This window comes from Bos javanicus, chromosome 1, assembly GCF_032452875.1.
Source record: "Bos javanicus breed banteng chromosome 1, ARS-OSU_banteng_1.0, whole genome shotgun sequence".
Classification (NCBI taxonomy): Eukaryota; Metazoa; Chordata; class Mammalia; order Artiodactyla; family Bovidae; genus Bos; species Bos javanicus.
In genome coordinates, this window is record NC_083868.1 from 151992560 (window position 1) to 152016443 (window position 23884).

The 23884-nt window shown below is 42.9% G+C and overlaps 1 protein-coding gene across 1 annotated transcript in view; it reads right to left on the reverse strand.

The window, feature by feature from the left end:
• LOC133253004 (collagen alpha-4(VI) chain-like) overlaps positions 1-23424 on the reverse strand; it is a 119632-nt gene extending 96208 nt beyond the window's left edge. Inside the window, 12 exon segments of the mRNA XM_061426121.1 lie at positions 2415-2507; positions 2647-2792; positions 7240-7318; positions 8300-8634; positions 14386-14940; positions 15286-15831; positions 19639-19782; positions 19785-19872; positions 19875-20004; positions 20006-20350; positions 20788-20912; positions 23419-23424. Coding sequence (XP_061282105.1) covers positions 2415-2507; positions 2647-2792; positions 7240-7318; positions 8300-8634; positions 14386-14940; positions 15286-15831; positions 19639-19782; positions 19785-19872; positions 19875-20004; positions 20006-20350; positions 20788-20912; positions 23419-23424 — 2592 coding nt within the window.
• Positions 23425-23884: the final 460 nt, after the last annotated feature.

The following is a 23884-nucleotide window of genomic DNA, read 5'->3' on the forward strand; positions in this document are numbered from 1 at the left end:
GTTGAAGCTGAAACTCCAATACTTTGGCCACCTCATGGGAAGAACTGACTCATTGGAAAAGACCCTGATGCTGGGAAAGATTGAAGGTGGGAGGAGGAGGGGACGACAGAGGATGAAATAGTTGGATGGCATCAGCGACTCAGTGGACATAAGTTTGAGTAAGCTCTAGGAGTTTGTGTTGGACAGGGAAGCCTGGTGTGCAGCACTCCATGGGGTTGCAAAGAGTTGAACACGACTGAGCAACTAAACTGAACTGAACTGAAAGTGAAAACTTGAATACCTGCTTGTCTTTACAGCCTGGTACATCAACCTATTTTTGTTTTTCTAAAACACCTTTTCAAGCCATTCCATCATGAAAATCCAAGCCAAAATAGGTCCAAATTAAATGTTTGAGGGAATCTTTAAAGAGCTTTGAACTGGTTTTACAAAATGTCAATAAGATTTACAGGTGTTATAGCCTCTAAGGTTTAAAGTTTTAAGTTTAAAGGTATTTTTTTTCTGTGATTAGCATATTCTTTATTTTTTTTAATTTTATTTTATTTAACTTTACAATATTGTATTGGTTTTGCCATATATCAAAATGAATCTGCCACAGGTTTAAAGGTATTGAACCATAAAGAAAGTGAACGCCAAAGAATTGATGCTTTTGAACTATGGTGTTGGAGAAGACTTTTTAGAGTCCCTTGGACTGCAAGGATATCAAACCAGTGAATCCTAAAGGAAATCAATCCTGAATATTCATTGGAAGAACTGATGCTGAAGCTGAAGCTCCAATACTTTGGCCACCTGATGTGAAGAGCTGACTCATTGGAAAAGACCCTGATGCTGGGAAAGATTGAAGGTGGGAGGAGAAGGGGACAACAGAGGATGAGATAGTTGGATGGCATCACTGACTCAATGGACATGAGTTTGAATAAGCTCCAGGAGATGATGAAGGACAGGGAAGCCTGGCGTGCTGCAGTCCATGTGGCTGCAGAGTCGGACACGACTGGGCAACTGAACAACAAGAGCACATATAACTTATGAGAAGTGGTTGTTTATTTCTGTATGTCAGCCCTTTAGTCTCTCTTTTATTTTTAGTCTTCTTAGATTTCTAAACACACAAACTATTTCCTCTCAAGGAAGTCTGGCTTACCATTTTATAGCCAGAGATGTTTATTAAGTCTAAAAGACAGTAAATAAAATATGAGAGCCAAAGCCTATTTATAATTAACAAAGATGAAAGTTACACTGCTGCTGCTGCTAAGTCGCTTCAGTTGTGTCCAACTCTGTGCGACCCCATAGACAGCAGCCCACCAGGCTCCCCCGTCCCTGGGATTCTCCAGGCAAGAACACTGGAGTGGGCTGCCACCTCCTTCTCCAATGCATGAACGTGAAAAGTGAAAGTGAAGATGCTCAGTCGTGTCCGACTCTTAGCGACCCCATGGACTGCAGCCTACCAGGTTCCTCCGTCTGTGGGATTTTCCAGGCAAGAGTACTGGAGTGGGGTGCCATTGCCTTCTCCGGAAAGTAATACATCCAAGCACTAACAGACAGAGCAGAGAAATCAAGAATTCAGGACACTTCCATCTTTGGTCTCAAAAAGAGTTGTTAAAAAAATAATCAAGAGGTTCCCAAGCTTGATTTTCTGACCTTCCAGTCCTGTATTTAAGAATAATAAGAGGGGGAAAAAAATCTAGTGCTAAGTTGTACACTGTTCAAAATTAAGATTGATCTAAGAAGTCAGTAAGAGCTCATTCCATCTCGTGGAAAACCACTTACGAAAAGAGAATGTAAAAACCTAAGGGTTTGATTCAACCTTCCATGCGAATTTGTGATTATCTACCCATCATGATGCTCTAGTCCTGTGAGAATGGAACCTTGTGCCCCGGGTATCTGAGGACCATTTCTAATGAGACAGTCTCCCTTAGAAGTAGTAAGCAGTAATTTTCCTATCACTTAACTACAGAATTAACAGAGAGAGGCAAATCAACCACCAGTAAACCAGTGACTGTATTTATCCTCAGAGCTTACTGGTATAAAATAGAATATTAGATCAGAGGGGAAGAGGCTTTGAATACTGCAAAGAAAACAGATACTGGACAAGTGACAATTTTGTGGACAAGTGAAAACTTCTGTGTGGTGGTAGAACCTGTGAAAGTGTCAAATAAATGTAAGGAGACAGCACCAGTATAGTGGATATGAGCCTTGGAGTCAAGCAGACACAGGGGTTGAAATCCTAAAATGCCTCTTTGTAACTGTGCAACTTCAGGAAAACAGTGTTCCCTCTCTGAGCCCCAATTTTATGCCTGTAAAAGAGGTCTGTTAAAAGGACAGAGTTAGAAAAGGTGTGTTAAAGACCTAACACAGGCCTCGAGTGTAATGGATACAAAGCCTCTCTCCCCTTCCCCCACACACACCCAGCAAGAACTCACCTTTCCCCCTGGGCTCCCACCATCACCTCTGTGCCCGGCCTCTCCAAAGCACTTTGCATACCTATTGCAGCATGTCCTTTCTACAATTGTGTCCTGAAAACAAAATCCATGTCACATAATGGTTTTTTTTTTTTTCCAATGCTGTATTAACCTATGGCACATTACACACTAAAGAAACAAAATTCCCTCGAGGTTTTAGGAAAGGATGGTGTTTAAAATAAGGAAAACTTACAAGTTGCTTCAGTAAGATGCTCGGAAGGCTGTGCAGTGTGATGCTCAGAGGTTGATTATACGCAAATCCTCTGCCAAATTCTAGCTCCTGGAGCTCCTCTAATTTATGGACGCCTTCCAGGCCAATAGTCAGGAGTCCAGAGAATCCTTCAAAAGACCAACAGGTGGGCGATTTCCTTGCATGTCTTTCAAATAGTCTGACTTGTTTTGGCCCCAGATCCCCAGATCCCCATCATCATCCCATCCTTCCTATATCCTCATCTGTCTTTTTCTCAAACTGCTTTTCCTCAAATCAAAGCCAGCTCACAGCGTGCCTTCCTAAAGAACTGGTCTGATATCCCAGCAGCTAAAAGGTAAACAGTTAGGACTCTAGAACTAGAAAGGTTCACTCTAGAAAGGTGAACAGTTAGGAACCAGAAAGGACTCTCAGAGCCCTCGTGTAGCCCCTGTTTTTTGTTTCTGTCAACTTAAAACATATTCGCAACCTAAAAGTTATGTTTTATTCAGTGGGAATTTTTAGAACTTCAAGCCCAGGAGATAGCATCTCAAGTAACCCGGAGAGAACTACTCCAAGCAGGCAAGGGGGGAATCAGGGTTATTTAGAAGTTTTGCAACAAAGGGCAGGTAGTCCTGTTGCAGGGAAGAGCCAATTCTGACTCCACTTTTAGGTCTGTTTCTTTTTCTTTAACCTTTGCTTCCTGTTGCTTTTGTTCACCAAAAAGATACTGTTTATACCTAAGGGCCTGCCTCAGGGAACTCTGCCCCTCTGAGATTTGAAGGTTGCACATGGTACTTAGCTTCTTCTATCCATGCAAGCACTAACTGGTCATCTGGATTTTTCCACAAAACAGAAAACATGTGGAAAAGAACACATTTTAAATTTGACTAAAAAGTACTATAGAATTTCAGAACAAATAATAGTGTTAATATTTTAAACATCAAATTGATACACAGACCCACACACATGCCCATTAGCTTTTTGCTATTGTAAACAGGCTACTGTAAAATCTTATGGTTAAAAGTTGTATACATATTCTTAAGTATTCCTTAAAATGAATTCCCAGAAATGGAATTGCAGATCTAGCAGATAGGCAGAATTTGCAGTCCTTTGTTATATACTCCCAATTCCTTTCCAGAGAAGCTGTAACATTTTACACTTCCAGTGGCAATCTATGCATTAAATTCAGTTGAAAGCAAGTTGTCACAGAAATATTCCATTTAAGGCAATACCTACTAAGATACCCATGACATTTTTCACATAACTAGAACAAATAATCCTAAATTTTATATGGAATGACAAAAGACCCTGATTTGTCAAAGCAATCTTGAGAAAAAAAGAACAAAGCTAAAAGTACTATGCTCCCTGATTTCAGACAATACTACCAAGTTGCAGTCATCGAAACAGATACATACTGGCACAAAAACAGACACATAGATCAGCAGAACAGAATAAAGGCCCCAGAAATAATCCCACACACTTACGGTCAATTAATCTATGGCAAGAGAAGAAAGAAAGAAAGAGAGATTGCTCAGTCGTGTCCAACTGTTCCCTACCCCATGGACTGTAGCCTACCAGGCTTTTAATCCGTGGGATTTTCCAGGCAAGAGTACTAGAGTGGGTTCCCATTTCCTTCTCCAGGGGATCTTCCCAACCCAGGGATTGAACCCAGGTCTCCTGCATTGCAGACAGATGCTTTACCATCTGAGCCACCAGGGAAGCCTAGAGAGAGGCAGACTATCTAATGGAGAAAAGACAATTTCTTTAGTAAGTGGTACTGGTAAAACTGAACATGTAAAAGAACTAAATTTGAACATTTTCTCACACTATATACAAAAAACTCAAAATGGATAAAAGACCTAAATAGAGAATCAGAAACCATAAAATTCCTAAAAGAAAACATAAGTAGAACACTCTTTGACGTAAATTGTTGTGTTATTTTTTTGGGGTCTCTCTCCTAAGGCAAAGGAAACAAAAGCAAAAATAAATAGGAGCTAACATGCTTTTGAAGTGTGGTGTTGGAAAAGACTCTTGAGAGTCCCTTGGACTGCAAGGAGATCCAACCAGTCCATTCTGAAGGAGATCAGCCCTGGGTGTTCTTTGGAAGGAATGATGCTAAAGCTGAAACTCCAGTCCTTTGGCCACCTCATGCGAAGAGTTGACTCATTGGAAAAGACTCTGATGCTGGGAGGGATTGGGGGCAGGAGGAAAAGGGGACAACAGAGGATGAGATGGTTGGATGGCATCACCGACTTGATGGACGTGAGTTTGAGTGAACTCCCGGAGATGGTGATGGACAGGGAGGCCTGGCGTGCTGTGATTCATGGGGTCGCAAAGAGTCGGACACGACTGAGCGACTGAACTGAACTGAACTGAACAGCGAAAAAAGCCATCAACAAAATGAAAAAAACAGCCTACAGAATTGGGAGAAGATATTTGCAAATGTTAGGACCAATAAAGAGTTAATATCCAAAATTTATAAACAGCTCATACAATTCAATATCAGAAAAGCAAACAACCCAGTTAAGAAATGGACAGAAGACCTGCATAGACTATTTCCCAAAACATAAGATGACCAACAGGCACATGAAAAGATATTCACATCGCTAATCATCAGAGAAACACATATCAAAACCACAACGAGGTATGACCTCACACCTGTCAAATTGCTAGTATCAGAAAGTCTACAAACAACAAATGTTGTGAGGATGTGGGGAAAAGGGAATCCTCCTACACTGTTGGTGGGAATGAAAGTTGTTACAGCCACTGTGGAAAACAGTGTGGAGTTTCCTCAGAAAAACTTAAATAGAACTACCATATGATCTAGCAATTCTACATTTTGGTATATATCAAGAGAAAACAAAGACACTAATTCAAAGAGATAAATTCAACCCAATGTTCATGCTACTACTCAAATAGCCAAGATATGGAAGCAACCTACATATTCATGGATAGATAAATGGACAAATAAGATGTGGTTATACACAGCTGATGCTGGGAGGGATTGGGGTCAGGGGGAGAAGGGGATGACAGAGGATGAGATGGCTGGATGGCATCACTGACTCAATGGACGTGAGTCTGAGTGAACTCCGGGAGTTGGTGATGGACAGGGAGGCCTGGCGTGCTGCGATTCATGGGGTCGCAAAGAGTCAGACACAACTGAGAGACTGAACTGAACTGATACACAGCTGACTCTTGAGTAACATGGGTTTGAACTGCATGGGTCCACCTACAATGCAAATTTTTTCAATACTTAAGTACTATAATACTACAATGATGTATAGCTATACATGTACTATAATAATGTATGGCTAGTTGAATCCATGGATTCAACTGTGTATTAAATTGTGCATACAGCAGGCCAACCATAAAGTTATATATGGATTTTCAACTGCAGGGACATTTGGCACCCCTAACCTCCAGGTTGTTCAAGGGTCAACTCTATATATAAGGGTATATTACTCAGCCATAAAGAGTGAAACCTTGCCATTTGCAACAACATGGATGGACCTAGAGAGTATTGTACTTGGTGAAGTAAGTCAGACAGAAGACAAATACTTTATGTTATCAACTTATATGTAGAGCATAAAAAATAAAACATACAAGTGAATATAACAAAATAGAAACAGACTCATAGATACAGAGAACAAACTCATCGTTACCAGTGGGGAGTGGAGTGCAGCAAGACAGGGGTAGCGGATTAAGAAATACAAACTCCCATGTATAAAATAAATAGGCTACAAGAATATATTGTACCGCACAGGGAATAAAGCCAATATTTTACAATAACTCTAAATGGATTGCAATCTACAAAAATATCAAATCACTGTGTTTGGCACCTGAAATAAATACGATAATGTAAACCAACTATATCTAGAGTATACGGATACATGTGTACTTTGGCCACCTGATGCAAAGAACCTATTCATTTGAAAAGACCCTGATGCTGGGAAAGATTGAAGGCAGGAGAAGGGGATGACAGAAGGTGAGATGGTTGGATGGCATCACCGACTCGACGGATTTGAGTCTGAGTAAACTCTGGGAGTTGGTGATGGACAGGGAGGCCTGGCGTGCTGTAGTCCATGGGGTGCAAAGAGTTGGACACGACCGAGCTACTGAACTGACTGACATGTACATGTATATTGTGCAGCAGCCCCTGGAGATGACTAAAGAGAAAGAGTCAGGGAGACAGCGGTAGGAAAGGCAGGAGAAGAAGTAAGGCCCAGGATGATTTTAGTCTAGGAAGAAAAGAGACATATGGCTCCCAGAGAGCCTAGAAGAACAGAGACCACCCACTCCACAAGAAGCAGGAGCTGCCCCTGTGACCCTCCAAAGCAGACGCCAGGCTGGTAATTGGTCAGTCCTGTCTCACTCAGAGCGACCCTTAGTAAGTACTGAGGATGTGGAGTCCAGGGTCTCTCAGCCCTGAATAGCCCCCAGTTCATATGAAGAGGGAGACTGCATGTCAGCTTCAAGGGCACTGAGGTCCCACGACCTGGGGTCAGCATCTGGAAATCTGCAAGACTGTGTCAGCCCTGTTGGGGGAACAAGGCCCCACAGGGCAACGCCCTGCACTTACCTTTGCTGCGGACTTACCTTTGCTGCGGAGAAGCTCAGATACTTCCTTCAGTTTCTCTAAATCATCATCCAGTCCATCTGTAAACACTAGCAGGACCTGTTGTTTACAAGAGAGGAGGGAGTTGCAGAAGCAGGGAGAGAGAGAGGAGGAGGGGAGGGAATTGGGGAAAGGCAATGGAAAAGACAGATACTATGAACTGCATGTTTCTTCATTGGGTCTTCTGGTATACCCAGCCTTTCGCCATGTTCCCTTTGGTTTTACCCATTCGTCTATTTGTGACTTTATTACACATTCACTTATACTGCAATGTCCTCCCCTACATGCTCTCCAGCCCCCAGAAAAGAAGAATTTGAACCAGCTTAATGTATTGACTTAAAAATATATTCCAAAAACTTTTACAATATTCATCTTCATCAATGCAAAACTCCCCAAATTTTAACGCATTTTCTACAAATAAAACGTGCTACTTCTATCCATAGAAAATTAACTTAAAAAGTGAATTCCATTTTTCAAGAAATAAACCCACTGGATACAGGATACAGGATACAGGATTGAAAGAAAAATTCAATGTAACTTTCAAAGTTAGTGGATGTAATTTGCTAGTACATGTTATATGGGACCTTTTTGCTTCTGTGACTCGTGTAGGTGCACAGTTCTGGGGACCCAGGAAGGGAAGTTTAACTGCTAGGAAGCTTTTAACTGTCACTAAAGGTGGTTCAAGGGGATGGTTAGAAAAATAATGAGCCTTACTGTACATGAGAATGAGTGACCATGGGAACTAGTATCTTTCAAGACGTCTGGAATGAATTTGTGCCATGAAGGAATCTGGAATCACTAGCTGTGGACAACCTGAGGGCAGGGACTTTATCTTTGCATTCAGCAGAGCCTCCAGGGTTTGGTAAATATTAGCTGATTGAATGAAAACACATCTCTTTTTGGTCTTTACTGAGTAAGAGAACAGAGCTCCTCTGGATAAGCTCTCCAGTGAAGAACGATTTAGTTGGCCTCGGTCACAAAAGTGTTATCCCTCCAACCCTGCCTAATGGCTCCAAAGCAGATTTTCTTAGCATTTTTTACCTTCACATTGGCAGAAGACATACGGATAGCACTCTCTCCCAGGGACTGCAAAAAATGTACATCCATATTGTTGCTCCTGGCAACCTGGTGAATCAAGAACTTCTGAATGGTCTCATCACTGTACTTTTCAAATCCTGAGTCAAAGATGAGCTGGCCCTTTGAGCTGGGAACCAGGTAGCGGAGCATCACGTTGGTCTGGCCTGTAATGTCACAGCTAATATTGGGAAGCACAGCCAGCTCCTGCATCAGCTCTTGCAATAATCCTCGAAGCCTCTGCTGAACTTGCCTCGTGGGAGTGGAGAGATCAATTCCTACAGACAAATCTACACTGCATCCTTTGAAGGTAGAGGAGAAGGAAATCCAATTAGTCACCTATGACTGCACAACCCACCCCAGAAGATTATCAACCAATCTGGTCCTGCAAGGAGAATCTCCAACCAACCCATAGAAGTATAAGTGAAATAATGGTGTGATGAAAGAAATGTGGTGTGAGATATAGGGAAATCTTTCTGGCTTACACGTGAGTTAACTTGAATTTTATCCAACTAAAATAGCCTGTTTGTAGCCAACAAACAGACATTGTACATCAGCTTCAATAATTAGAGAAAAGGAACCAAAAGTAAAGAACATCCATGTTAAAAATAAAGATTAAATGCCTCTCTTCCTGGAATGCCAAAGCTTATTCTCCTTTGATGATTAGACACCCTTTCCAAGTGCCAAGGCCATGCTGATTTGCTGTGTACTTGCTGGACTGTTCCTTTTTTTCTGAAACTTAGAAGAAATATAACCCTGACTTGTTTAATGTTCTTTGTTCTGACAGAATATAAAACTATACTGAAAACTATTTCTCTGGAGAAGTTTCTCAGAGTAATCTAGGAAGTGGGCTTCCAGGCTAGTCCTCAGTTTGGCTCAAAGGAAAAACAAGAAAACAAAACAGAAAAGATTTCTATTCTTATTATTGATTATTTTCATTGACAAATTTTTGTTGTTTACTTTGGGGGATGGCTTGTTACCCAGCAAAAACTAACTGATACATATATACTGTTTCATATAAGGCCTGTTTCAAAAGAACCTCTGCACATCCTATTCCTTCCACCTGAGGTATCCTTCCCCATTCCCATCATTCTAATCTGGTTAACTCATACATATCCTTCAAGTTGAAGTTCAAAAGCCCCCTCCCTAAAGCATCTGTGATTCATGACCCCAGGCCCTCGAGTTGAGCTATTAAATGCCCCTGTATATCCACTATTAGTTTACAAGACCTTCTCTCTCTCTGAACAAACATTCCCTCATGGTAGAGACTATGTCTTCTTACTTTCCCAGTGTGTAACACAGAGGCTCATTAAATGTTCCCCAAATGAATGAAGACAAAATATAAAACAGCCTTGAGTCTCTTTCAGCACAAGCTGTTCTATTCCCTTCTGCCCTGGAAGTTTCATTCATCACCCATGCAGATACCTTGTTTCAGAGAAGCATATTAGAAAAGATCAAGACTGATTATCACTCTCAATTTTATGTTTGTCCTACCTGAAAATATTTAAGCCCTCCTAGAAGGGTGTAGCTAGAATTGGAAGGCCCACTGATCTTTCAGGCTACACCTCAGTTGAGTTCAGTCACTCAGTCACGTCTGACTCTTTGCGAACCCATGGACTGCAGCATGCCAGGCCTCCCTGTCCATCACCAACTCCCAGAGTTTACTCAAACTCATGTCCATTGAGTCAGTGATCCCATCCAACCATCTCATCTTCTTTCGTCCCATTTTCCTCCTGCCCTCAATCTTTCCCAAGATCAGGGTCTTTTCAAATGAGTCAGTTCTTCACATCAGGTAGCCAAAGTATTGGAGTTTCAGCTTTAGAGCAGTCCTTCCAATGAATATTCAGGAACGATTTCTTTTAGGATGGACTGGTGGGATCTCCTTGCAGTCCAAGGGGCTCTAAAGAGTCTTCTCCAACACCACAGTTCAAAAGCATCAGCTCTTTGGCACTCAGCTTTCTTTATAGTCCAACTCTCACATCGTACATGACTACTGGAAAAACCACAGCTTTGGCTACACCTACCCATTCATAATAAGACCATCTACAAAATTTCACTAAGGAGGAAAAGTTAATGGTTACAAACACATTTGGATTAGAATTTGGGTACAAACTTAAAAATGTAACTTCTCAACCACAAAAGGACTGCTACTTATTAACTATTTCTTGACAACAAGCATGACATTGGATTGTCAAAGCCAGACAGGACATGAAGACGTTCTCTCTTTAGATCAGCATGAACTGCAGTATTTGGCCCAGAATCAGAAAACAAAACTGCAAATTAGGGGAGAAGGAAGTTCCAAGGGAAATAAATAAACATTGGACCCTTCACCAGTTAACATAGACATCAACAGTGGCTTAAGTTTCTCAGGGACCTGGGACCCAGGGCTGACTCATGAGTTTCAATCCCCTAAATGCCACATTCTGTGCGAGCTGTCCAGATGTCTTTCTGGAATTGAAAAGACAGAATGTGCCTTACTCCCATCCTTCCATATAAAACATCTTGGCTTTGTTTTGATTTTTAAGTCTCTAATTGAAGTTTGCCATAAAGAGTTTTCACAGATGTAAATCCCATTTCTATATCAGATCTGAATTCAGGAAAAAAAAAAAAAGAATTTCTGAGTATGGTATATTATTCTGACATTTCTAATTTACATTTTCCCCAGAAGCATTTTCAGTGGGCTTTACCCTGTGATGCAGGGAGCACTTTCTTTCCCTGTTAACAAAGAGGGTTGACTCTCACCAGAGAACCTCTAAAGTTTATCTGATTCAGCTTTATAATTCTAGAATCAGTTAGGTTTAGCCATTATTAAAGTACCAGCTAACACAGAACTGGAGATAACTACAAATCCTAATTTATTAAATGGCTCAAAATGACCTGAGAAGACAAGCTGGAATCCTGTACCTCTGCTCTTCTCCAGGATAATCACAGACAATAAAAATGAAACAGAACAAACAACAGCAAAAATAAATAGGACTTTGGTTCCTGAAGAACTGGACTGTTTAAGGACATTCCATAATCCATGCTCATTTTAAAAAGATAATTCTATACATGTACTCTTTTCAATTGATTTCTTTTCAACATTTACTTATTTGGCAAGGCCAGGTCTCAGTTGTGGCTTGAGAACTCTTAGCTGTGGGATATGGGATCTACTTCCTGACCAGGGATCAAACCCTGGATCCCCTGCACTGGGAATATGGAGTCTTAACCACAGACCACCAGGGAAGTCCCTCAGTTTATTTCTGAATTTACCAAAGGCACTGCAAAGTAGTGGTATTCTTGAGATTTGTTGTTGATCAGTTGCTAAGTCACGTCAGACTCTGCAACTCCATGGATTATTAGCATGCCACTTTGATCAGGTGCTAAGTTATGTCAGACTCTGCAATTCCATGGACTGTAGCATGCCACAGAGAAGGCAATGGCAACCCACTCCAGTGTTCTTGCCTGGAGAATCCCAGGGATGGGGGAGCCTGGTGGGCTGCCATCTATGGGGTCGTGCAGAGTCAGACACGGCTGAAGAGACTTAGCAGCAGCAGCAGCAACAGCAGCATAGCATGCCAGACTCCCCTGTCCTTTACTGTCTCCCAGAGTTTGCTGACTCATGTCCATTGAGTCAGTGATGTTATCTAACCATCTCATCCTCTGTCATCCCCTTCTCCTTTGTCTTCCATCTTTCCCAGCATCAGGGTCTTTTCTAATGAGTCAGCTGTTCACATCAGATGGCCAAAGTACTGGAGCTTCAGCTTCAGCATCAGTCCTTCCAATGAATATTCAGGGTTGATTTCCTTTAGGATTGATTCTTGAGATAGTAGAATCAAAAATACTCATTTAATACTCTAAAAAATTGGCTCTGGCTTTGACACCAAACTGCTGGGAAGTTCAAACTCTGACACCATTATTTCCCATCTGTGCTTCATAACCTCTCTCTTATTTTTCTCACCTGGAAATTGAGTATCATAAAGAGAGGGCAACAGGTAAGAAGGCTAGGGCTCCCCAACTGGAGGAAATAATCTGTAAGTGGCAGACTTTTTTTTCTCTTTCTCTATACAAAATTAAAAGGAGGTTTCTTTTAAATTCTATGTTGTAATAGAATGGTTCTGCCTGAACTTAACTTTCCTCAAACCTTGAGCCAACCAAAGTGTTTTTCTTATGGAAATGTTTTTCTTAAGCTATGTTAATGAATTATGTATTTGCCTTGGAATCTGCCTTTCTTCAAATCTGTTCCACCTAAGACTCAAACCTTGAACCAATAACGGCTCAACAGACCAGTACCTCTTACTCATGGGAATGTTCTCTTAAGCGATGTTAATGAAACTATGCATTTGCTTGGAAATCTGCCTTTCTTTAAGATTCATGTCAATTGTTTTACAACTGGGAATGACGCACCTTCTGCCAATACTATCTCAAAATGCATATTGTGGGAGAGGCGCCTGATGCAATTCTCTCAGTTTTGAGGTGCTTCTTTATCTGATTAGCAACTTGCTAACAGATATATAACTCCTCGCTAAAAACTAGCAAGGGGGCACTCGTACTGCCCTCTTCTGATGTCTATGTCAGGAGCTTCCTCCATCCTTTTTATACTTTAATAAAATTTTATTACACAAATGATTTGAGTGATCAAGCCTCATCTCTCAGATCAAAATCCTCTCCTCCGGAGGTCACGAATCCTGATGTAGCTCACAGCACACAGTCACAACCTTTCAATAATAGCATCTGCCTCACATGGGGTTGATGTGGGATTATTGGGCTTTATGCATCCATTATATATTCTTCCATATAATTCTACACTATATACTGTATTGTACCATGCTGTACTTTACTTTGGGCTTCCCGGGTGTCACTAGTGATAAAGAACCCACGTGCCAATGCAGGAGACATAAGAGATGCAAATTCGACCCCTGGGTTGGGAAGATACCCTGGAGGAGAGTATGGCAACACACGCCAGTATTCTTGTTTGCATAATCCCATGCTCAGAGGAGCCTGCTGGGCTACAGTCCACAGGGTCTCAAAGAGTCGGACACAACTGAAGCGACTCAGCATGCACACACACACTGTACCATATAACCCCCTACTCAAAGCGTGATTAGAAGACCAGCAGGATCAGCATCACGTGGGAGCTTGTTACAAATGCAGAATCCCACCCCAACCTACTGAATCAGAAACTGCATTTTAACAAGCTCTCCAGGTTATTCAAATGCATGCTAAAGTTTGAGAGGTCCTGTTGTACTCTGTTATACCATACCAAAAGGCAATATGGAACAGCATTTAGTATACAGACCCTAGAACCAGACTGCCTTAAGTTCACATCTCATTTCTGCTATTCACTTAGACTAAACAACCTGATTTTTGTGCCTTGGTTTTCTCACTTGTAAAATATTGATAATGTATATTAATTAATTATTAACAGGGTTATGTGGAGATGTAATGTTTTAACCTATGGAAGTCCACAGACCAGGCCCTGTACAAAAACACCATCCACGATGGAATGCTACTCAAAAAGAATGAAATAATGCTATTTGCAGCCATGTGGATGGATCTAGCAATTATCATACCAAGTGAAGTAAGTCAGACAGAAAAAGACAAATACCATCTGATATCACTCTTATGTGAAATCTAAACTATGACACAAAATGAACTTATCTATAAACCAGAACCAGACTCACGGACATAAAGGACAGACTTCTGGTTGCCCACTGGAGAGGATTGGGCAAGGGGTGGATTGGGAGTCGGGGCCTTGCAGATATAAACCAGTATACAGAGAATAGATAAACAAGGTCCTATTATAGCATAGGGAACTAATTCAATATCCTGTGGCAAACCATAAGTGGAAAAGAATATGAAGATATATATATACATATATGTGTAACTAAATCACTTTTCTGTGCAGCAAAAATTAACACAACATTGTAAATCAATACTCAATAAAATAAATTAGGAAAAAAAAAGATTCCCCAGGACAAGGCTATAAGTATTAGTTTTATTAAGATAGCCAACCGGGTCCCTGACGCCTACCGAGGGCTTGTGGATCAATTAACAAGCCCTCTGTCACTCACCTTGCGGAATGCAAACCTGGTAAAGAATTTCCTTCTCCAGATTTTGCAGGGACTCAAATTTTTCTTCATAGTACACTTTGCTCTGGTCGTTGGTGATCTCCAAAAGCTGAGAGAATTTGACTTCACCCACCCCAATGGCAAAAATAATTATGTTTCTGTCCCTCAGGGCCTTGGCTGGTAAAGCTACGTTGTCCCGGGAGACCCCATCAGTGACCACAATCAAATACTGATGGACACTGGGCCTCCCTCCTCTTGAACTCCCAAAAAAAGGCAGAGTAAAGTTCAGAGCTTTCCCAGTGTATGTGCCACCGTTGATTTGCTTAACGTCTGAGATGGCTCTGTGAACGTCCACCTTTGAGGAGTACCGGTTGAGCCTGAATTCTTCCTGGGGGTCTGAGCTGAATTGCAGAAGGCCAATCTGAATCTCATCAGCACCAATATTAGACTGGTTGACCATTCGCTTCATGAATTCCTTCATCTTTTCAAAGTCTTTTGGAGAGATGGATTCTGAACCATCCATCAGGAAAATAATGTCAGCTTTCCTATTCTTACAGGCTGGAGGGGAAAAGGAGAAGGACAGAACATTTACTCAGAGTCTGAAACAATTAATTACAAGTCCCCAGGGAGAGTCTGGGGTGACACATATACAACGTGAAAATATTTATAAAGGGGGTGGAAGTGGAAGTCAAGGAAATAAATTTCTGTGACCCACCATAAATCAGTCTCAAAATAAGACACGGCCATATGATAGAGATCTATCATATGAACCAGCTTGGTTTATTCTAGCTCATCCAATACTTTTAGACCTATGAATGCACAGTTCCAGAATGAAGCCTATTCAAATAGATTACACATATGTACTCGAAGAGAGAGACTGAGATTGAAGAAAAAAATTCTTACTCTCTAAGGAACAGATGTCTTGTACCACTTCTTGTTGGATGGTCTTCAAGGACTCAAAATCATGCACGAAAAACATTCTGTCTTCAGCAATCTCTTGAAGCTCAGCAATATTAGCATCTCTGACTCCAACTGCAAAAATGGTGACTCCATGGCCCCTCAGCGCCTCTGCAGCATCAGCCACCGGGTCCATAGATTGGCCGTCAGTGACAACAATGAGATACCAAGGCACGTTGCTGCGAGCAGAGTCTGCAAAGACCTGGATCATGCTGCCCAGGGCCTCACCCATCTTGGTGCCCCCTCCCTTCTGCTGGATGCTGTCAACGGCTACCTCCAGCCCCGCCACACTGGAGTGCTGGCTGAGGGTAAACTGGGGACTGACTTCATCCGAGTACTGAACGACTCCAAACTGGACTCTGTCGGGTCCAACGTGGAACATCTTTATCACCTCATTCATGAACACCTTCATCGCGAGAAAGTCGTCTTGGTGGGTACTGCCAGACCCGTCAATAAGGAAGTAAATGTCTGCCTTCTCGATGTGCACACAGCCTAGGCAAGAAGAAGCAGCAGCAAGCCGTCAGAATGGCATGGGAGAGGGCGTGGGACAAGGCTACAGGTCCCGATCCCCTGGCACTCCCTCATTGCTGCCTGAGACTCTGCCTGTGTGTGTTCCTTGGCCAGAAGCATGATCAGCCCATACCCTGGGCAGGCAAGGGAGTGAGTGAGAGTGGCCAGCAGCCCGTGATTGGAAGTGGGTAATGGATAAATATTCCAGCTCCCTCGCCCTGTGGGTGGGACCACTCAGAGGACAGCTCAGCAGTCTCCCTGAGTCTCTGGCAGAACCAAGCCCCAGGTGCCTCCATGCCTCCAGCAATAGCCTGCTCACTAACTCAGCCCATTGCTGGTGGGCTCTCCTTCCTCTCTCCATCCCCACTCCCCTAACAGTGTCACCAGAGCTCCACTCCCAGATAAATCACTTGCATCCATAGCTCATATCCTCATCTCAGAGTCTGCTTATGAAGGCATGAGATAAACATTGCTTGACATTTCTCAAATGGGGAAACTGAGAACAAGCTAAAAGTAAAATATCAGCATATACATGGCAGGAAAGCTATGACAAAACTAGACAGTGTGTTAAAAAGCAAAGACACCACTTTGCTGACAAAGATCCATATAGTCAAGGTGATGGTCTTTCCAGTAGTCATGTACAGATGTGAGAGCTGGACCATAATGAAGGCAGAGCACCAAAGAACTGATGCTTTCAAACTGTGGTGCTAGAGAAACTCTTGAGAGTCCCTTGAACAGAAAGGAGATCAAATCAGTCAATCCTAAAGGAAATCAACCCTGAATATTCATTAGAAGGACTGATGCTGAAGCTGAAGGTACAATACTTTGGCCACCTGATGCAAAGAGCTGACTCATTGGAAAAGACCCTGATACTAGGAAAGATTAAAGGCAGAGGGAGAAGAGGGTGACAAAGGATGATATGGTTGGATGACATCACGGATTCAATGGACATGAACTTGGGCAAACTCCAAGAGATGGTGAGGGATGGGAAGCCTGGCATGCTGCAGTCCATGGGATCACAAAAAGTTGGACACGATATGGTGAATGAACAACAATTTGAAGCTATGGGTTGTCTCAGCATCCAATATTCCTGCTTCTTATGTGAGTTAAACTTTTTAAATACATGGGCAAGAGAGTGCATTTTAGGAAATTTAGTTAAAGTTAATATAAAACTTTGTGGGTTTTTTTGAAGTATAGTTGATTTACAATGTTGTGTTAGTTTCTACTGTACTGCAAAAAACCTCAAATAGCCAAAGTAATCTTGAGAAAGAAGAATGGAACTTGAGGAATCAACCTGCCTGACTTCAGACTACACTACTAAGCTACAGTCATCAAGACAGTATGGTACTGGCACAAACACAAGAATATAGATAAACAGAACAAAATAGAAAGCCCAGAGATAAATCCATGCACCTATGGACACCTTATCTTTGAGAAAGCAGGCAAAAATATACAATGGAGAAAGACAATCTCTTTAACAAGTGGTGCTGGGAAAACTGGTCAGCCACCTGTAAAAGAAAGCAACTAGAACATTTTCTAACACTATACACAAAAATAAACTTAAAATGAATTAAAGATCTAAATGTAAGACCAGAAGCTAAAAAACTCTTAGAGGAAAATATAGGCTGAACATTCTCTGACATAAATCACAACAAGATCCTCTATGACCCACTTCCCAGAGTAATGGAAATGAAAACAAAAATAAACAAATGGGACCTAATTAAACTTAAAAGCTTTTGCACAATGAAGGAAACTATAAGCAAGGTAAAAAGGCAGCCTTCAAAATGGGGGAAAAAATAGCAAATGAAGCAATTGACAAAGAATGAATCTCCAAAATATAAAAGCAGCTCATGCAGCTCAATACCAGAAAAACAAACAACCCAATCAAAGAGTGGGCAAAGGAACTAAACAGACATTTCTCCAAAGAAGACATACAGATGGCTAATAAACACATGAAAAGATGTTCAACATCACTCATTATTCAGTTCAGTTCAGTTCAGTCGCTCAGTCGTGTCCGACTCTTTGCGACCCCATGAATCACAGCACACCAGGCCTCCCTGTCCATCACCAACTCCCAGAGTTCACTCACACTCACGTCCGTCGAGTCAGTGATGCCATCCAGCCATCTCATCCTCTGTCGTCCCCTTCTCCTCCTGCCCCCAGTCCCTCCCAGCACCAGAGTCTTTTCCAATGAGTCAACTCTTTGCATGAGGTGGCCAAAGTACTGGAGTTTCAGCTTTAGCATCATTCCTTCCAAAGAACACCCAGGACTGATCTCCTTTAGAATGGACTGGTTGGATCTCCTTGCAGTCCAAGGCACTCTCAAGAGTCTTCTCCAACACCACAGTTCAAAAGCATCAATTCTCCGGTGCTCAGCCTTCTTCACAGTCCAACTCTCACATCCATACATGTTTCACTCTTTTTTATGGCTAATAGCACTGCATAGCACCACATCTTCTTTACGCCATCTATGTGTCGATGGTCATTTAGGCTCCTTCCGTGTCTTGGCTGTTGTAAACAGTGCTGCTCTGAACTTAGAGGTGCATGTATCTTGGATCCCCTTTTATCGTTTCTGTACACAGCCCTGTGGAGGACTTCTCTTCAGCTACTGGAGTTGTTTAGCCCAAAGTATGTGAAGGCTTACCTCCTTGCCTTGGGTCAAGACAACCCTGATGGATTAAGCACTGTTATAAGCACTTTATTTGCATAATTTTCTTTAATGCTTTCAACTACTAACTAAAGCAGGTACTATCATTTTAAAGAAAAATTTTTTTAATTCAGAGAAATAAAGTAACTTGATTAAGATGGCCCAGAAAGTAGAGACCTGGGATTTAAAACCAGATCTTTCTTTTCCCTCAATTCACCCTCTTAACCAGCACATAACACACTGGCAGCAAATTAAGCAACCTTCCTGGATCCGCTGGCCCTCTCCCCTCCTCTGCCTCCATCCAGGCAATATGGGTAAGTTAATCTAGGAATAATATCATTCTAGGAACAAACTTTTGTCTTCAAAAACAAACTTACAGTTGTCTATATATAGAACCATCATAAGGTTCACAAGATATAAAAAAAGTTGAAAGGTCTTTAGTCAATGATTGGAAAAGAGCATAAAGTGTAGATGGTTTTGTGAAATTCTACTATTAAAATTAAACATGCAAAATACCCAGAGAAAATTTGATGTTTAAAGAATACATGTTCCCCAGTGTTCACTGCAGCACTACTTACAATACCCAAGACAAAGAAGCAACCTAAATGTCTATCAACAGATGAATGGATAAAGAAGGTGCATAATGGGTTTCCCAGGTGGTGTTAGTGGTAGAGAATCTGCCTGCAGAGGCAGGATAAATATTACTCAGTCAAAAAAAAGAATGGAATAATGTCAGTTGCAGCAAAATGGATAGACCTACAGATTACCATACTAAGGGAAATAAATCAGAGAGAGAAAGACAAATATCCTATGATATCACTTTGTGGAATCTTTAAAAAAAATTATACAAATGAACTCATATACAAAACAGAAACAGACTCATAGACTTAGAGAACAAATTTATGGTTACCAAAGAAGGGGACGGGGGAGGGATAAATTAGGAGTTTGGGATTCGCAGATTATGTGTATGTATATATATCTGAAACCCTTTGCTATATACCAGAAGCTAACACCAAAAAAATCAAATATACTTCAATCAAAATCAATTGATTAATTCAACATGCAGACATATTGGAAGAGATAAGAGGGAGGGATGAACACGGCATAAAACTTTGGAGTTTCCTGACTTCTGGATCAGAAATAAAGGGGGGAAGCCTTTGCACCTGGAGAAGTGTGGCCCACAGGTGCCGCCGCGCTTGCCAAAGTGTCGCAGATGTCCTGGCGCAGCTTCCGGGCGAGCCGGCGCAGGCCTGCGCAGTCGGGGACACGGGTGACAAACGTCCCGCGGGCCGGCTGGCGGTCTCCCGGAGCTCGGCGGGACGCGCGGCCCCGACGCCCCCCGCGTGGAGCCGGACGCCGCGCTCCTCAAGGCGCCGGCGGCCCCCCGCACGCGGTCCCCCGCCGGCCGCCGATGACCACCTCGCCCCACCCCCATCCCCCGGCTCGCGCGGCTCCCGGCCGCTCCCTGTAAGTGGTGCTCTAGCAGGAACCGCAGGGCCTGATCAATTGCGGGCCCCAGGAGTGGAGGGCAGCTTCTGGATGTGTCTCAGCACCTAGTCTTTGCGGGCATAGGGGTACAGCAGGAACTCGGACTGAGGCCTGTAGCCCTACCAGGCCAGCCCCACGTGGACCACCTCCCTGCTAACACCGAAGCCGTGGACCATGGTGTTCAAGAAGCTCCGCACACTGTGCATGTTCTTGGGGTGGACGCTGGGGTCCACCAGAGACACGAGGTCCCCTGCAGAGGCTTCCCCGAACACTGCAGAAGAGAGGCCTCTCACGATAAGACACCGTGAAACGGAAGGCTGCTGTGAATGGCTGGGAATACATCTCCCCCGCCTCCCTCTTCCTTGCCTTTACACCAAACAGCTCTGTGTTACCAGCTGATGTGCACCTGGCCCAACGCACTGTCATCTTCCTTGGCTTCCTTAAGACCACTGGCTACCTTTGTTCCCCTGCCACCCTCTGTTTAATTCCAGCAGACGTTTGACCCTTCCATTAGACCCCTGACCACGGCCCTTCATTGAACCCTTGTGAAGTGAAAGTCGCTCAGTCCTGTCCGAATCTTTGCAACCCCATGGACTATACAGTCCGTGGAATTCTCCAGGCCAGAATACTGGAGTGGGTAGCCTTTCCCTCCTCCAGGGGATCTTCCCAACCCAGGGATGGAACTCAGGTCTCCCCCATTGCAGGCGGATTCTTTACCAGCTGAGCCACTAGGGAACCCCTAAAGCTCATAAAGGAAACCAGCTTTCTAGGAGTACCGGGTGCTGCTGGAATCCCCCACCTACATCCCCTTTGCCAGCTGGCACACTGGTTTCCCAGCTGCTTCAAGGGCTTCTATCACCTGCTCCCAGCTGAGACTCTGTGCAGAGACCTGCCCCTGGCTGAAGGCAGCAGCCGTATCTGGAGACGCCTGGGAAGTTATATCGGGCCACCCCCACCGAGTGGCCAATGTTTGATCACGTGGGGATACAAGCATCTGGGCTCCTGGCCTTAACTGAAACCATTCATGGTGCCATTTATGCCCTGGCAGTGCCCTGCTGAGGCCACAGTCTGATTTTATGGGGGGCTGTCTCCTTGCTTGGCTGCTTCTCCCCGATTGCCTATCTCACTCCTCTTACTCCTTTACAGGTTGGTCTTAAAGAGCCCTGCCTCAAAAGAACACGTTTGCCCAATCCCTTTCCCCAGCTCTGCTTCTAGAGAAGCTGCCCTGAGCCATCAGCTTTTCACCTTTGACTTCTGACACTCTCTGGTGGTTTCGTCCCTAAGTCGTGTCCGATACTTGTGACCCCATAAACTGAAAGGCCTACCAGGCTCCTCTGTCCATGGGATTCTCCAGGCAAGAATCCTGCAGTGGGTTTCCATGCCCTTCTCCAGACACTCTCTGGGCACCACTTAAACTGAACCCATTTGACACGTGGCGTTATCACAGGTATGATTCACATTTGCCCTTTGGCTCCCTAAACTCAGAGCTGCCTCCTGCAGCTGCTTCTTCCAAACCCAGCTCTAACTCTGGGAACCACAGCCCCCATGGTGAAAACAAATTTATCAAAGGGGAAAGGTGAGAGAGAGATAAAATAGAAGCTTGGGATTGATAGAGATACACTTTCATTGTTGTCGTTCAGTCACCCAGTCGTGTCCAACTCTGCGACCCCATGGACTGCAGCACACCAGGCCTCCCTGTCCCTCACCATCTCCCGGAGTTTGCCCAAGTTCATGTTCATTGCATCAGTAATGCTGTCCAGTCACCTCAACTCTGATGTCCTCTTCTCCTTCTGGCCTCAGTCTTTCCCAGAACCAGGGACTTTTCCAATGAGTTGTCTGTTCACATCAAATAACCAAAATACTGGAGCTGCAGCTTCAGCATCAGTCCTTCCAGTGAATATTCAGGATACTCTGCTACATGTAAAATATATAACAAGGGTCTGCTGTACACCACAGGGAACTATATTCAATATCTTATGATGAACTATAATAGAAAATAATCTAAGAAGAATATATATATGCCGGGGACCAGCCCCGGCTGATCCAGGGTATTCGAAGGAGAGACGGCTTCAGCGACCTATTCAAATGTTAATTAGAGATATAAAGAGTAATAGAATGAGGATAGCTCAGTAGGAAAATTCAGTGGAGAAAAGAAGCTGAGTAGCTTGGTTTACACAGAAAATCAATATAACCTGTGACACCAGCTTAGCTCTGACCATGGAGGCTGCAGGCGCCCTCTCGAATAGCGGAAGGTGCCCCACCTTAGACATCTTCTCGAGTGGGTCTTAGAAGCCCAGGCAAATAAGTGGTCACAGAGGATTTCCGCGTTCCAGATGGAGACTCAGCTGGAAGTTAAGGAGAAAAATGACATGGGGAGACCAAGCTTTGGCAGGCAAGGCCCATAGCTTTATTTTCAACAGGGGTTTTTTACCCTAAGTTACACATAGAGGATAATAGGGGATGAAAAGTCAGCAGTCTTTGATCCTTATCAAAAACCAGGGTTTCTATCCTGCAGATTTATCGTATTCAAATGGTTTAGGTGATTTACATCATCTTCTGGCCAGAAGGCCTATTAACATTTTATGACTCTTGACAAAGACTTATTTTCTCTAAGAGTAATTATTTTAAGGTTTGGCGCCATCTTCCGAAGGTGTTAGATAAAATTGCATTCCTATAGGGTGGATGTGTAATGGGTTTACAACAAAGGAAAGAATTTATTACCTTAAGGGTCTAAAGTTGCTAACACTAAGGCCACTACTTATTTTTTCTACATACCAACTATATTAATTAATACACATTCAAGGATACAATACAGGGGATGTGGAAACTTGGCAACAAGCATTGGCTCATCAATGAAATCTTTTACTAGTTTTATTCTGACAGTTTCTAACTCTCTGAGAAGCTCTAAGCTATTTGAATATCTTAAGCTTCCCGTTCCTCTCAAGGCTGGGAGACTGTAAACAATCGTATGCGTAGCTATAGGAGTCCAGGTAAACTTGTCAGGCGAGTTAGAGAGCTATCTGAGGAGTTTGGATTTATCTGAGGGGTTTGGATTTAAACACTCCTAACTGCTCAGGAACTTTATTAATTGGAGCTGTAAGTTAACTCTTTGACAGAGAGAGTGAGATGGTGGTGGGGGACAGCCCCCATTAAAGTCAGAGGTGAGAGCACAAAGCAATAGAGTAGGCAAACTCTGGTTTTTTGGGGGGTAAATGCTTGAGAATATCCGGGGAGACTCCTGAGGCTTGATCCCGCCTTTGCATATGCCGAGCCTCCTTCCTCATGACCTTTGTCACGAGTGGAATGCCTCACTGGCTCCCGGCATATATATATATATACATATATATGAATAACTGTATCACTTTGCTGTATGCCAGAAACTAACACAAGACTATAAATCCACTCTAGTTCAATTTTGTAAAGAATACTATTACCTCCATCATGTTTTTTTCACCTAATTTTTACTCTATATTGGAGTATGTTTGATTAACAGTGTGTGTTAGTTAGTAACAGAGTGTGTTAGTTTCCAGTGTACAGCAAAGTGACTCAGTTATACATATGCATATATCTGCTCTTTTTCTAATTCTTTTCCCATGTACGTTATTATAGAATACCAAGAGAGTTCCCTGCTGCTATACAGTAGGTCCTTGTTAGTTATCTGTTTTAAATACAGCAGTGTGTACATGTCAGTCCCAAACCCCTTAACTGTCCTTCCCTCCTCCCACACTTGCCCCCATAAGTTCCTTCTCTGGTCAGTGAGTCTGTTTCTGTTTTGTAAAGAAGTTTTTTCTTTTTGATTCTGTATGTAAGCAATATCATAATATTTGTCTTTCTCTGTCTGACTTCAGTTCAGTCAGTCAGTCAGTCAGTCAGTTTAGTCGCTCAGTTGTGTCCGACTGC